At 36.3% G+C, this 16,670-nt stretch overlaps 1 protein-coding gene across 1 annotated transcript in view; it reads left to right on the forward strand.

Annotated features, from left to right (window-relative positions):
* Positions 1-16,670, forward strand: part of KYNU (kynureninase) — a 138,139-nt gene that overhangs the window by 41,550 nt on the left and 79,919 nt on the right. Inside the window, exon 4 of the mRNA XM_051985816.1 lies at positions 13,537-13,619. Coding sequence (XP_051841776.1) covers positions 13,537-13,619 — 83 coding nt within the window. The remainder of the gene's footprint in view (positions 1-13,536; positions 13,620-16,670) is intronic.

Genomic DNA, 16,670 nt, shown 5'->3' on the forward strand with positions numbered 1-16,670 from the left:
TATCTTGATTTATATCTTGCCACTGGACCCAGATGGCTCTAAAGGAGAAAGTGAGCCTGGTGACTTTGCACAGTCCTCCCTCATTTAAATTCAATTCATTTGCTTGTCATGTCATCTTCTCCCTAATATTGTTGAGGTTGGGAAGGGACCCATAAAGGTTGGAGGTCACAAACTGATGTCTCAAACGAATTTGCAGGGTTGAACCCATATCCAAGTCAAGGGACAAAGTTTATTGTATATGTAACCTCGGTTGAAGCTGGCTAAGTTCCTAAAGAATTTATGTCATTGATATGCTAATTTTATGGCTTAGAGGTAGAACTGAAGAGTGGTCTCAGGAATTTGGTTATCGCTGACCTACAGATCTAGCACTATCCTAAAGCCAGAAGACTTTTACAGTCATTGACTATACAGACAATGACTGTAAAAGTCTTGGACAAACAGATTGTTGGAATAATAGCACTCCAAAGTTGGGGAAAGGGGAAGCTTGAGATCACAGATTCAAAAGCCAGAAGATTTTAGAATCACTGATAGATTGTTAGAACAGAAGCACTCTAAAGTTGGGGGACTACTGTTTCCCCTAGAAGCAATACTCCTTCAATGTCATGGCCCTTTTCAAGAATGAAGGCAAATAATAATGATAGGTTTCTTGGGCATAATAAGTACTTACTAAGGACTTGTTGATTAATATTTTTCTATGAATTAGTATAAGGATAGTCACAACTTTGTTTTCAATTGACATTTAGAAAATATTTATGGAGAATCTTTCCTATATTGCACTTGATTAGCCATTATGGACTGTGTCTCTAGATAGCTGTCTCCTCTGAAAATCAATAGTACTAACACTTTATATTTTAGAAATGTTAGCATTTAAGCACTTAGTCATAGGCTACTGTAGACTATGGGATATTGTTATTACTTTATGAGTGTATGTCATAGTTCCTTCAATACTCTCTTTAATGTCAGGAACTATACCTTTACATATTTGTATTCTCTAGCATTTATTATCACATCTAGCATATAATAATAACTAAATAGATGTTGATGATGGATTGATTGGTTGTTTCTTGGTTCTGACATCAGGATTAAATTTGGAAGAATATTATAATGTAAATTCATCCAATATTCTTTAAAAGTCAACGGAGGAAGGGCAAGAGGAAGGGCAGATTTATAAAACATTCTCAAGATGAGTGTTGAATCTCATAGTCTCATAGTCTCCCAAAAATTATAACATGAGAATTGGAGGTCCAGAGAGATAAATGATTTAGCCAAAATCATCAGATAATAAGTGGCAGAGCTGAGTTCTGAACCCATGTTCTTTCATTCCAAATCTAGTATGCTTTCTATTTCATTGTATCTTACTGTTGAGATTGGGAAAGTGGGTGTCCCATACCGGAGTCATGAAATGTCCCAAAATAATTTGCAGGCTTGAACCCAATTCCTTGTCAAGGGGCAAAGTGTATTGCAAATAACACCGTTACAAAGTGGGCTTGAATTTCTAAAAAAGAAATTAGCAGAGAAACAACAGAGACAGTTATCCAGCTTCTATCACTGATAGGCTAATTCTATGGCTTATAGGTAGGAAGGAATTTGGTTCTCATTGACCAGATTATTACTGACCAGATTATCAGTCAGCAATGAATTGCGGAGTGGTCTTATTCACTATTGTGGAGTTTGATCTGTGGGACTATCCTGAGACCAGAAGCTATCTAAGGAATGGTCAGAATCAGACAGATGGGATGTGGGAGTTTCCTGAGGCAGACTCCAAAGCCAGAAAATCTAGAATCACTGACTTATTGAGAGAACACAAGTCCACCCTAAAATCAGGAGACCACAAAATCATATTACATCATTCCCCTACCCCAAGCAGTTTGTACCCCAAATTCATTTGGAACAAAGGGATGGGGGTCTTATCTTCTGGAGCTGCTTCATGCTGACAAGGGGCATAATATTAGGCCCTGCCCAGTGGGGTCCAGACTGAGGAGGGGAGGCAAGATGGTGGCAGCAGTATTCAGGAGTGTCCTGGGTTTCAGAATCAGTTAGCCAGTGGTATTCAGATTGAATGAGTAGTTGGCAGTTCATAGCTTGAAGCTTAGAGGAAACATCTCACAAGTAGGTTAAAAATGCAGGGGCCAAATATGAGCAAAAATAATGATTAAAAATGGAATTAGTAGTGAACTAGATAAAATGAGATCTTTCAAGACAGTTGTGAAAATCGAGTAAGGCTTCATCTATTTCAAAGTTTGAGTAGCCTGAAGGACTTTAAGTCAAGGGCATAAAAGTGTCTCCTCCCTGCTACCTTAAGGACATACTTAAAGTCTCTTCCTGCTATCCCCTCCTGGTTAGCCCCCTAAGGGCATACTTAAGTCCCCTTTTCTTGTTATCCTCCCTATTTCAGCCAAATATGGGCAACTATGTACTTGTTGGTCAAGTTCAATTTCTTGGATAGTTCCCGAGTTTAGAATGTAAGATCCTCAGCCAATAAGGATGAGGATCAGTGGTGGGAGGGGGAATTTGCATTAGGGATAAAAGCGCCAACCCTACCCCCTATGGTGCCTCCTCCCTTTGATTGTCTTCTCGATGGGTGGGACACCCGTTCTCGAGAAAGTAAATAAACTTTGCTTTGCTTCTAGAGATCTATCCAGTTGTTTTATTAATGGTTTCTGACCCACACAGTAGGGACAATATCCAGGAACACCACCCAGAGGAAGGCTGTGGGGAGAAGATGAGGCTCTCATGAATGCCTTTCATCTAAACAGCTTTTCCTAGGATAAATACCAAGGAATGTTTTCTCCCAAATCCTCACTTTTGTCTCCTTGAAGGGGTGATAGTCTGGGACTGTCTAAAGTACCAATGTCTGAAGCAGTGGTATTATACACAGTGAAATGAGCACTCAGATGACCTGGATGCAACAACCATAATGTTTAAAAGGAGTTAAGCATTGGACAGAGAGGATGACATTCAGAATGGAGATAATTAATCTTAAATGGGTTTGAATTTCTTTAGCAAAAACCTGAGCCTTCAGTCTTACCAGGGAAGGTTTTTACCCAATTAGTAAAGTGACAACAAAAACCAAAAAGCAGTTTAAATCCATTGAGAGGGGTATATTTTAACATACACTAGTCCTTTCCTAAGTGTGTACCCCTCCTCCAGATAGGCTTCAGGATGGGAGGTTTTGCAGCCTTTTCACAAATTGGGCATATTTGACAGATCTGTTTAATTGTTTCTCCTAGCCTGTTGTAATGCCGTAGGAACTGAGCAAGACAAGGTAGAGACCAATTTAATAAACTATTAAATGGAGAGATATACTAGGACCAAATGGATCTTGGTCAAAGGGCTGGAGAAGACTATCATCTCAAAGAATCCAACCATGGGACAGCAAGCTTTTTTATAGGATAACAAAAACAATGACATAATGGGGGAGGTACCTGGATGGGAATAACTTAATGGGAGGAGGCACCTAGGATGACACAATGGAGGGAGATACTGGAGAGGTTATTGATATTCTAATGACATCTAAAATGGATAAAACTTTATCCTGTCCAACATTAAGAAGGAATGATTATAACGTAAAGATATAAAAACTTTATCTCATCAACCATTTAAGAGGGTATGACTATAGCCTGGGGTTTTGGGGCAGAGCAACTGAGGTAAACCTTTATCTCATCAAACATTAAGAGGGAAAGGTCATAACCTGAGGCAGAATGACTAAATAGGACAATGGGGAAACTAGGTCAGGACATCAAAAGGGAACTGTGGCACAATATTGTGACCAGTGAAAATAAATTTCACAAGAATTGAAGAGCATTTTTTTTTTCAAGTGAGTAGCTTGGTGTAGGCCCATCGGCTGGCTTCAGGATTCAGAATGTTAGTTCTCAGAAGGTTATGAACAAGCTTCAAGGAAGGTGGTGTAGATGCATTTTGAGTGAGTTTGTCAGAATAATTTTGGAATAGAAATCCTACTGTTATCATCTTTCTGGCAAGATAACAAAGGATAGTCAGGTTAAAGTTATTCACCAAGGATTAGGTAGTAGAAATAGGGCACATTCAAGGTGGGGATGGCAACATTTGGGAATGGGGCTTTTGCAAATAATGCATCAGGTTGCAATTGTGGTTGCTATGAGGATGCTGAGGGCACATCCAACAATCCTGAATGCCCTCACGGCCCATGGAATTGCCTAGCCTGACCAAGGAGTTAGCTCCCCACTCTTGGAGGCCTACAGAGTGATACCAAGAGGGTTGGAGAAAAAAATAGTAGGAGCAAACCTCTCATAAGTAACAAGAAACAAAGAATGGTAATCTTATGTGACTCAGCCACCTTTTGAGTTATTTGAGGAGTGAAGACTAAACCAAGGTTGCTCTGCAAATAAAGAAGTTCTCACTGGTTTGCCTCTGGGATTAGAAACTGGCCTGAGGGTGTTTGAAATCACCCAGAAGGAGAAAGGGTATTTCACCTTTCCTCCCAGCTGGGGAAGTAAAGATACTAAGGTCGAGGCTAAATGGGCAGCAGCCCCTGGGCAGCCGAATCTGCAAACCTGTTTCCCTTGCATATTTAATAGAAGAATTTTTTTGCTGTCAAAAGTCCCCTTTCTTTTTATATAATTCTGTGAGTATGCAAAATATGAAAAGCATATTTGGAATCAGTATAGATGTTTACTCTTTTTCCTTTCCCTATCTTTCATTAGGTAAGGCTAGGGTAGGAGCAAGAGATTAGTTTAGCTTTCAGGTTTTTAACAGACTGATAAAATTGTATGGCCCTGCATGAGGGGAAGGGCTGGAAGTTAAGGGTTTGTATAGGTGCAATCAGAGAAGCCTCTCAGGTGGGGCCGCAGATCAAGATACCATACTGGCCATGTTCCCCTGGATTTGCAGCTTTAAGGGCAAAAAGAAATGATGAATGCTAATGCAATGGTATGCGAAAGAAAGCATCTTTAAAATCTAGAGTGGAAAACCACTGTATCTCCTGGGATCTGAGTGAGGATGGTTGCAGAGAGCTAAAAGCTTGTGCTTAAGAAATTTCTAGGGGCAGCTAGGTGGTGCAGTGGATAGAGCAGTGGTCCTGAAGTCAGGAGTACCTGAGTTCAAATATGACCGCAGACACTTAACACTTCCTCGTTGTGTGACCCTGGGCAAATCACTTAACCCCAATTGCCTCAGAAAAAAAAAAAGAAATTTCTCAATCAGGACCTGTAATCTCTCCCTATTTTCTGGCTTTACTAGGTATTAGCATCTGTGAAGGAACATGCTGGGAGTAGGTGCACTAAAGCTGGGGTGGCATGAGTGGCTCGCCCAGGGATTCTTGGTCCCAAACAGAGGAATCTACTTCCTTTGAGATTTAAGAGGGAATCTGGGAGGGCTTTAAGAGAAGTGCAAAAAGTGCATCTGGAGGTCTGAGAGGACCTTCTGAGAAGGTCCCAACAAGGGAGCAGAACAGGAGGAATAATAAGAAAGGAGTGTTAAATAACAAGCCACCAAACTGGCAGGGCAGAGAAGAGATCTCAAAATAGTTCTTAAATTTCCTTCAATCTCCATTACTCTATGGGAGAAGGAGCAGCTAAGTCTATTAGTGCCAGAGCAAGACAGGAAACAAGGCTGTATCAAAAAGGAATTCAGTGGTCTTACCTGCCACATTCAAAGTTACTCTGGGTTCAGCCCTCAGAATATGGAGTAAGGGGGAGCCTGGCCAAATCTGGGCACGGGATCTCCTGAGGAGATCGGAGAACAGGGCATGGGGGAAGGGGACTCAACCCCTCTGTGGGCAATCTTTCTTCCAGTGCCCCTCCTAATTGCATTTGGAACAATAGTCTGGGAGTTTCCTCTGAGGACAGTTGCTAGCCCAGTGGCCATGACATCTAAAGCATGAATTCCCATGGTTTCTGGATATGGTAGCAGCTAAAAATTGAGCTTGCTCCTTGTTTCTTGCTCTAGCCCTGCAGCCTTTCGAGCCCTGTTTTAAAGACTCCAAAAGCTTTTTCTAACAGCTGAGTATGGGAAGTTTCAGGTCCCAATGTTAACTTCTGCAGCTTCCTCCAAATGTCTGAGGCAGACTGATTAATAAAATGCATGCTGAGGACAGTGGTCTCCTCTGAAGAAGTGAGGTCCAGATTAGTGTAGTTCCACTCGGGGAAGAGGGAAAGGAGTTTCACACCTCATGCTTAAAGGTAAACTGATAAGACTTAACATGATGAAATAACTCCAAGTAACTTAGTTAACAATTTTAGAATTTTCCTAATAAGCAAATAGTCTTAGCTGTAGTTTCTATTCTCTTAAATAAGTTTCCCTTTTGTTTTAAAGAGAAAACAAAACAATTCGTAAAATTGAGATAGATTTTAAAATTGACTTAACTAAGCCTAGACAAACTGAATTGCAATTTGATTATTTTCCTATTCACACAAATCATTTATCTTTTGTGAGCCAGGACAAAGCCACTGACAAAGCCTCCAGAAGTCTGACTCTAGATAAACAGAGTTTTTAAAGTAGTGACAAACTACTCTTGTTTTCCTAAAGTTTCAAAACTCTTCTGTTAACACTGTCAATGCAAATAGATCTCTTTAGTGGACTTTCCTTTAAAATTGCCTTTACTATCTTATCTCAAACAAAACTCCAAATTACTTTACACACACATAGAAATCATTTATCTGTTGGTCACATAAAAAATCCATAAATTTATCAAACATAAAGCAATTATGTCCAATAAAGCAGTTAACAAATATATAGCATATTTTATGCTAAGTACTTTTGTAATTATATGATCTCCACAACAACTATTATTTCTCTTGACAAATCACAAAACTGAGCAGAGATAAAATAATTTGCCATAAATTATATAGCTGATACATATTCATAATTGAGGCAAAGAATTTCGGTCTTACCAAATGTAGAGGCTGATTAGCTTTCTGAGTGCTGCCAGAGGTACCTAAATCCTTCCCAAGCAATTTCTGAATAGAACCTCCTGAAAGCTGGTGCCAAGTTATCCCATTGATGGTAGTTTCAGGTGTCAGGGCTCAGGGAATGCTGACCATGGAGCCTGAGCCTTTTTCCCCAAGCTGGGTTAGGGGGTGTTTGGGCAAGGTTGTGCGGGATCCCACAGTTTTGTTTCCCATATTTTTGCAGGTGAGGCAGAATTTGAATTTCCCTACAGTTATGAGATGAGAAGAGTTAGCAAACAGAGACACTTGGACCACATTGGTCTTGCTAGCAATCTCCACAACTGATATGTTTCAAGAAATTTTCTTGCAATTTTAAAATGACTAATTGCCAAACTTCTTAATCAGTGCTTTCAAAAATTTGAGAATTTGTTAAGATGCTTTGCTCTCAAAACTTTTCAGAATCTATTAAAATGTTATTTAAATTTTAATTAGCTAACTGTTTTTGTGTAGCCCCCAGTGTAGCTAGAGCTGAAATCCACAGAAAAAAGTTAGGTTTTTTTAAGGAAAATTTCCCAACCTTTTAACTACAGCATAGAGGATTTTTCTTGTTTGCATTTTATCTTGCATTTTAAATCTTTCCAGGTAATAAAATCTAACTCATAGAACAAACATGACACAGACATTCTGTACAGAGACACAGACACAAACAAAAAGAGGATTGCCCTATCGTTGCCAAAAGTTGTAAAATTTTTGCCAAAATTTTTCTATAGCACTTCCGTCTTCTCTGACTCGCAGAGGTGAAAGGGTGGCAAAGGTTCCCTAGTCTGGGTGTCCCCAGTCAAGGAGTGTGGAACTCATCATGACTAGACAAGTCTTCTCCCAGTGACTTGGGATTGTGGGAGGAAAAAAAATGGGAGGCTTATTTCGACAGAGGTGAATCAAGCCAGGGGAGGTTAGATTCTCCCCTTATCATATTATCAAATGTTGAAGTTGGGACAAGGGGACCCCAAAAGTTTGGAACCCCAAAAGTTTGGAATCCCAGATTGATGTCATCAGGTGTCTCAAAAGACTTTGCAGACTTGAAGCCCTCTCCTTAGCCAAGGAACAAAGTTAATTGTAAGGAATGCCATTCCAAAGTGGACTTGAATTTCTAAAAAGAAATTAGCAAAGAAACAGAAACAAGGAGGGACATTTATTCAGCTTCTATCATTGGAATGCTAATTCTATAGCTCTTAGGTAGGAAGGAATTTGATACTCATTGACCAGATTATTACTGACCAGATTATTAGTCAGCAATGAATTGGGGAGTGTTTTTATTCATTGTTGTCTCAAGGAGTTTGATCTGTGGGACTGTCCTAAGACCAAAAGGTATACAACTAAGGAATGATCAGAATCAGATAGATTGGGTATGGGAGTTTCCTCAGGCAGACTCCAAAGCCAGAAAATCTAGAATCACTGATTTATTGACAGAATAGAAGTCCACCCTAAAATCAGGGTCCACAAGATGATATTACATCAATACTACAAATATTCCTTAAGAATACTTTCTTCAGAGGAACATTCTTGGTTACTATATATATTTATCACTTATTAGACTTTAACTTCAATAAAGTCAATTAACGTTCCTCTCTTAACTTTTGCCAGATGTTGAATGGAAATAATTCCCTAACTTCCTAAATATAAGGACTGGTTAATATTATTTTTTGAGATTCCTTTCATTTCTGAGCTTTATTGTAATGTCCAGGCTAGTGTCTGTAGGGCCTCAGGATCAGTCAGAGTCAGGATCAGTCAAGGTCCTTGGTCTTTAGGAGGAGAAGTGAAGGAGGAAAGCAAGGTGCCATATGGCTCGTTAAAGATGGATCCTGGACTCTGGAGTCAGGAGCCTGAAGTCTTCTCTGCAGCAGAGAGACTCTGGCCCTCTCCCTCAGCCCTCTAATCCTTCCCTAGGATTATCTCACCACAACACATTCAGCAGGTACCAATGGTGAGCAGAGCCATCACATCACCATATCATCTAAGTATATGTTTTTAGAACCATTATGTCACATTGAGTAGGTACTTAGCCTTAAGTGCTTTGCTATTCTGGATTCAAGTACACCTTTTCAGTGTTCCAGTCCTATGCAATCTTTCCAGCCTTCTACACTTTATGATTTTGAGATTTATAGTTTTTGTTAGTAATATGTGAAACTAGCTATGTGGACGTTTCCATAAAGCTATGGATAATTGATCCTAGGCTCATCCTGAGAAAGATAATGGCATGGTAAAATACAAGAAAAACTAATCAAAAAATGGTGTGGAAGGCTTATATGGTAATTTTTAGGGAATGAGTAAAGTAGGTCTTATTTTAACTTCTACTTTGCATTTGTACAATACTGAAATATATATTCCAGCTTGTAAGTAAAAAGTGAATTCCATTTGCTAGACTGCATGCTTTTTGAGGACAAGGCAACACTTATTGTATTCCTTATAACACAGAGTCTCTATAAGCACTCAATAAATATTTTTTAATTTGAATTGAATTAGCCAATATTTAATATTTTGATTAACAAATTAAATTTAATAAATAAAATTGATAATAAATTAACTTTAAGTTAAATGAAACATAACCAAAATAGCATGAGGAAATAGGTTTATCTTTATTGTCATGTGAAAAGAAACTACTTTTTTTAAAATCAGATGTTTGCCAGTCTCTTTGGTCAGTTTTTTCAATATTGGCTGTACCTTTACTCCTCCTCAGCTTACTGATACAGATAGGGGAATTAGAATCTTGATTCCTCTCCATTGCTACTCCCAGGTTCTTTCCCTAGCTCCATTATTCAGTAACATCTCTTCCTTTGAGGTTCATGGTAGATCTAACACCCAATCAAAATCCTAATAGCTGTTGTCTATAGATTCTTTGGTTACTTCCTTTAATGAATTTGTTATATGACTCTTTATTCTATATCAACTCTCCCTTAACACTCAGACCACTCCTCAACCCATTCACTTCCCATGAACTACTTTTCCATACCACTTTAGCCATACACAAAGATGTTCATACCCTTGATCTTGCCATCACTCACAATAATACTACCTTTATGTTTAATTATTCCAAAATCCCTTCATCTGACCATAAGCTTTTTGTCTTTTCAACTATCTCTCTGTATTCCCCCACTAAATCTTACTCTTCATCTACACTGTGCCCTTTAATTCCTTAACCTCTCAATTCTTTCCCAGGCCAGCCACTGTCTACCATTGTCTGCATCTTGATCCCTTGGTAAACCAATTCAACTGTACATTGTTCTATTTTCTTGAATCCATAGTCCTTTTATCATATCACCAATTATACCCTGCCAAGCCTCAGCCTCCCACAATTTGCCACGTTGACTCCTATATAGACACTGATAAATAAAGGTGGAAAAAGTCATGCATCCACTGGTCTACTAGAAATATACGTAATGTAACCTCAACTACGTACTCACTACTGTGAATTAGTCTTACTATATCTCTCTTTTCAGATCAGTAATCCACTCTCCACAATGGTTCTACAAAACCTTTTTGTCTCTCCTAATTTCCCATGGTTCGCCTTTTCCCCACCTTCTCAGCTGAGATCCTTGCTTCATATTTTATGGAAAATATTGACATCATATGCTTTAAACTCTCCCTTTCACCTTCTTTATTTGCTGCCATTTACATGCCTTCAACTACTAACTCCTCCTTCATTTCTGTCTCACATGATGAAGTAGTCTTCTTATGAAGGCGAATCCCCTCTCTACTTATTCCAGAGATCCCATTCCACCCCATCTGTCCCAACAGATTTCCCTTTCTGTCATCCCTATTATATCAGTCATTTTCAATCTTTCCTTTTGATTTCTTGTTGTCTACATATTCATGTCTCCCCCATCCAGAAAAAAACAACAACAATAAACCCTCACTTAATCCTTCAATCTTCACTAACTGTAAATTCATTATCTCTTCTGTCTTTTGTAGCTGTGTACAATTGCCTACATATATTTCCTCTCCAATCACTTTCTTCTTATTACCTTATAATCTGGCTTCTTATTTTATCATTCCACCAAAAGTCTCCATCACATTGTCCTTAACCTCTCTGTAGCCTTTGTTGCTGTTTAGCACATCATTTTCCTTGATATCCTCTTAGGTTTTTGAGATACTACTTTCTTTTGGTTCTCTTTCTACCTATGTGATTGCTACTTCTAAATCTTTCTAGCTAATCAATGAGATCATGCTGTTCTGCCATAGATGTCCCTCAAGGTTCAGTCCTAGGTCCTTTTCTTTTCTTTCTCTGTACTATATCACATGGTGATCTCATCAGTTCATGTAGATTTAATTATAATCTCTATGCTGGTTATTTCAAATCTAACTGTCCTGTCCCAGCCTCTCTACTGACCTCCCATATTACATATTCATCTTCCTTTCTATACACACACATCCCACTCAATAAACTTCAGTGACATTCTATCACTTCTAAGATCAAACAAAATCCTCTATTGAGGGTTTAGAACTCTTCCTAATCTACCCTCCTCCTATCTTTATAGTCTTTAAATACTTTATTCCTCATCTTATATTTTTCCATCTAGTGTCACTATCCTCCTGACTGTTCCACAAATAAGCTCCACCTTTCACCTGTAGACATTTTCTCTGATGTCTCCAATTCCTGAAATACTCTCTTCTCAACTCCACCTACTGACATCCCTGACTTCCTTTAAGTCTTTTACAGAGAGCCCTTTCTAATCCCTCTAAATTTTAGTGTCTTCCCTCTATTTATTATGTTCTAATTATACTCTCTATATAGCCTGCTTTGTATACATTTATTTCTTCATTATCTCCCCCATCAGAGTGTAAGCTCTTTGAGATCAAGGATTGTCTTTTGCATTGTTTTATATTACCCAATATTTAGGACAGTTCTGGATATGAAAGTAAGTAGGTGTTTAATAGTTGTTTCTTGATTATTAACTGGGACCTATACAACTAACTGAACAGAGTACTGGATATAGAGTCAAAATCCCTGATTATTGTTCTCTCTTTGCCATAACTAGTAGGTATATTACTTGTATATAGGTCATTATTTTTCTGATCCTCAATTTACATATTTCCTTTATAGTTATAATAATTATACTACCTATCTCACAAAGTTATTGCAATAATCAAACTGGATAATGTACATCTAAATATTTTGTAATCATAAAGTACTTTTTGAGTTATCTTTATTACTTTATGCATAGCTTGCACTTGTGCTGGATAAAACACAAGATTTAGATGTACTTGGAGGAGAATCTTGGTCATAATTCTGCCACTGACTTGCTATATGTTCTTGAATGACTTATTTATCCTTTCTTATTTTCAATTTTCTAACCAGTAAAATTAAGTATAGTAAAATTTCTAATCAGTAAAATTAAGACCAAATTATCATAGGATCATAGATTTAGACTAGTAAGTGATCTTGAAAGCCTTTGAAATCCCCTAATTTTACAGTTAAGCAAACTGAATCTCAGAGAGACTGGGGTTTAATAGGGTCTCATTGGTTCATTTCAGGATAATATTTTATGAGTTTTTGTCTATTTTTGTGTTTCATATGTCTTTTTTATATGATTTTCTAACCATTCACTCATAATTTTTATTGAGATTTCTTCTATTTCTTTTGTGTCTCAGATAATAATTAATATATTACAATATAGAAAATTGAATAAACTGTTGATTATTAGTTTTCAAACTCCATGAGTACCAAAATGTTCCATCCAAAATGAAGTACTAACTATTCCCTGAATGCAACATTTTAACTTCCCCCTCTATTCATGAAGACTATAACCTATCCTTAGAACATACTTCTATATACCTCAGATTTCTTAACTTCCTCTGAGCTTCAACTCTAGTGTCACCTCCTCTGTGAATCCTTCCATAATCTTCAAAGTGATAATATTCTTTCTTATAGCAGTTTTTTCAAGATTTCTCTCTTGACTCATCTTGTTCTATCTTACCTAGTACATAATGTATTCCAACCTATAGATCTTAAGGGTGAAGAATTTATCCATTTAAATCTTTGTGCTTAGAATATTTTAGGTACTTAATAAATGTTTATTGAATTGTTTGTTGTAATTTCCCTAGCATTTAATCCATTTCCTTATAATAAGAAACATTCAATACATTTATTGAATTAAATACAATTTCTAGAAAAAGTTATAATGAGAAGAAAGATGGAGAGAACTACCAGAAAATCAATCAGTCAGGGAATGGTATAGAAATTGGTTAATATAGTCAATATTTGTCAAATGTTATTTATTAGAGGCATCATATAGATGAAATCAATTCAAATATTATTGAATATCTCATTGAATATGAAATCTATTTCATATTAGTGGAATATTTCATACTATTTGATCCTGTTGTAAATGAAAGAAATCAGTTCAAGTACAGATAAAATATAAAATAAATCAGACTATAAATATTGAAAAAAACAGGCAAATTAATTTTATTTTCTTAATGGAAAAATAAGCAAAAAAATCTGAAAATAAACAAGTTAAAAGAATTTTGGAGTGCTCTTGCTTAATAATTTTTTTCCCGATAATTACAAAGAAGTAAATGAAGATTGGTTTGGAAATCTGTCAATTTCTGATGCTGAGATATTTCCCCAAACAAAAAGCTCAGGTGTTTCTGTGTCCTTTTTCCATTTCAGGGGAAGTTATGGTCACGAAATAGGAAAACGTCCTTGGATTACAGGAGATGAGTGCATTGTACACCATATGAATAACATTGTAGGTGAGTATAAATAACAATAAATCTTTTAAAAAGAGTATAAATGGTTTGTTCTAAAGCTTAAACATCAATTGTAAAGGGATTGATTTTGTGGGAGTAATAATGATAAGCTTCTGTTTATTCCTTAATGCATTTTTAATTATATCACTTGTTAACACTAAAGGTTAGCTATAGGTAGTGTTATATGACTAACACTGGGCAAAGATTTTTACTGCATTATATTTAGTGACTTAAACTGCCTAACCTGGCTGATACAAAACAAAAACAAAACAATATAGTACCTTATATGCTGAAGGATTTTTAAAATATTTTTATAAATTTCTGTGTTCTTCCTCTCCTCACCCCTCATTAAAAAGATAAGGAAAACTTAATGAGTGGAAGAATAGTATTATCCTTTATGTTCTACACAGTTCATAGCACATAACATAATCCCTTATAGACTTTTAAGTTATTTTTCATTTGTATCTATCACTGTTTGATGTGTTGAAAGCATATATCCACTGAAAAACAGCACTGCCCATTCTATACTTGCTGTTGTCTTCTCTACATGATCAGCCAGATCTTGTCTCAGTCACACATATATTCAGCCTCTAATCAACAATTTATGGTCCTATTAGATCCAGTGAATAAAGTGTAATATAGCTAGTTTCTTTTATCCTTGCTACATGTACACATGTATAATAAGTGCTTAACAAATTGATTAGCTATGATTCTGAGATCTTTTTCTAACTCTAAACCCATTATTCTAGGAACCTATGGCATTTAGCTTCCATTTGCCCTGTTCTGATTTTTAATGTGCGATTTTCTTCAATTAACTGAAAAATTTCCTCCCCTTCCCCCAGGCAGTTGGAGTTAAGTGACTTGCCCAGGGTCACACAGCCCAGATGTGTTAAGTGTCTGAAGTCAAATTTGAACTCAGATCCTCCTGACTGAGCTGGTGCTCTATCTACTGTGCCACTTAGCTGCCCCCATTTAGACTGTCTTTAGAAAGACAATGAAAAGTTTGAGAAGTAAATACCTCTCTCAAAATGGTTTTTTTTTTTTTTATTATGTTCTTTCAATCTACTCAGTTCATTAGCTTAGCTTCAACTAGTTAAAGATAGCTAGTATACGTTATTCCCACATTTACATCTCTAGTCCTTCTACTTCCATATTGCTGATATATCATTTCCAATTGGATATTCTATTGTTATCTCAAATTCAATAAATCTGAAGCCAGAGTTAACATATTCTTGTGACAGCATTTTACTTTCTAATCAAATCCTTTATCTACATTTCTTTTTTTGGTCAGTGTGCATAACCAGTCTTTCTTGTGAGGACCCAGACTATCCATCCTCATTCCAGTTTCTGTGATATGTAATGTTATATTATGGTGAGCGGCCATAGATAAAAAAGCACTGAATTGGTATTAAGCCCTTCCTTTGATGCATACTAGTTGTGAGACCAGAGATAAGTCACTTCTCCTGTCAGTATGTAGTTCAGAGACTATATTATAAAGTTCTAGGTCAATTGCTAATCTGCATACATGAAGGGAATTTCCCTATTGATAAAGCCATAAGTCCAGATCTCACCCCACTCCATCTAAAATTAAAAGTAAAATACTTGCCTTGGAATCATATTTTCAGATTGAAAAGCTAACTTGACAGCTCAGAAATATGAAACGTGGTTTACTTGTTTCATTATGAAATGGTAGTCTTGGATAGTGATATAGAAATCTATAGCTAATAAAATTTAACTACATTGCATACATAGTTTTTGATGTATACATATATATGTATGTATGTATCTATATTCATATGTATCTATATTCACATACATACATATATTTCTGCTGTGTATCTTACACACTTGAATTTATGTTGGATCTTTCTCAATATGCCTCACAGGGCATGAGCTTTTCACTATCCTGATTATCTCACACTAAGGGCTTTATAGTATGTCTGTGATATTATTCCTTTCCAAAGATGTTGGTTTCTAAAGATAGTTATCTTTTGAATTTTGCCTCTTAGAAATTAACACAGGACTCTAAATGTGATGTGACCAGGATAGAGGATATTCCCCTTTTTATGCCTGGATGTAGTATCCCTCTTAATGTAGTCAAAGTTTGCATTAACTTTCCTGGGCACCATATCACAATACTGGCTCATGTTGAATTTTCAGTTCCCTAAACCCACCAGATATTTTTTTCAGGTAAACAACTATGTAGCCAGATCTTTCCCATCTTATAGTTATGAAATTGATTTCTTAAAGTCAAGAATAAAACTAAATATTTATCCATATTAAATTTCATCATATTAGATTTTACCCAGTCTTTTACCCATCCATTTTCTTAACTATTCTTTCCAGTTTTGTGCTTGCTGCAAATGTAATAAGCAAGACATCTATACCTTTAAACAAGTTAGTGATAAATATGTTGGATCTCATAAGACCAAGAAAATTTCTTAGACTCTGTTGAGTGGAGATGAGTTAACATCTAACCATTAATGATAAGTCTTGGATTTTGATCACTCAACCAATTCTGAATAAATAAAAATACTTATTTAGCAGTTTCCCTCACTTTGTGTGAAATATTATTCAGTAAGAAAATGTGACTTATAATTGTATTCAGGTTTTAGCACCCAGAAACAGTTTGTGTGATTTTTTTTTTTTCTCAGATGGAGCCAATTAACATCATAATAATTCTGGATTAGGTTATGTATTGTATAAAATATGGGTTTAATTCTGCTGTCTTAATATTTTGTGATTATTTAGGAGTCATATTGAATTTAGGCAATAATGCAAAGAACACAAAGAATTTTAAAAGCATCTATGAAATATCCTTATCTATGAACATGTAATTTTTTTTCATTTTCCACAATAGCTAAAGATAGGAGAAAGAAACTGGGTTTCCTTTAGTTTTATGTTTAATATCAAATCATAAACTAAATTTTAGTATACTTTGGGCTTATTATTTATCATTCTATGGAGAAAGGACAATGTTTCTAGCTATATCAAAGAAGCCTGAAGTAGATATTGTGCTATAAGATTTATTCATAAAGGCACTAAAACTTGTAG

This window comes from Antechinus flavipes, chromosome 3 (genome assembly GCF_016432865.1).
Source record: "Antechinus flavipes isolate AdamAnt ecotype Samford, QLD, Australia chromosome 3, AdamAnt_v2, whole genome shotgun sequence".
Lineage (NCBI taxonomy): Eukaryota > Metazoa > Chordata > Mammalia > Dasyuromorphia > Dasyuridae > Antechinus > Antechinus flavipes.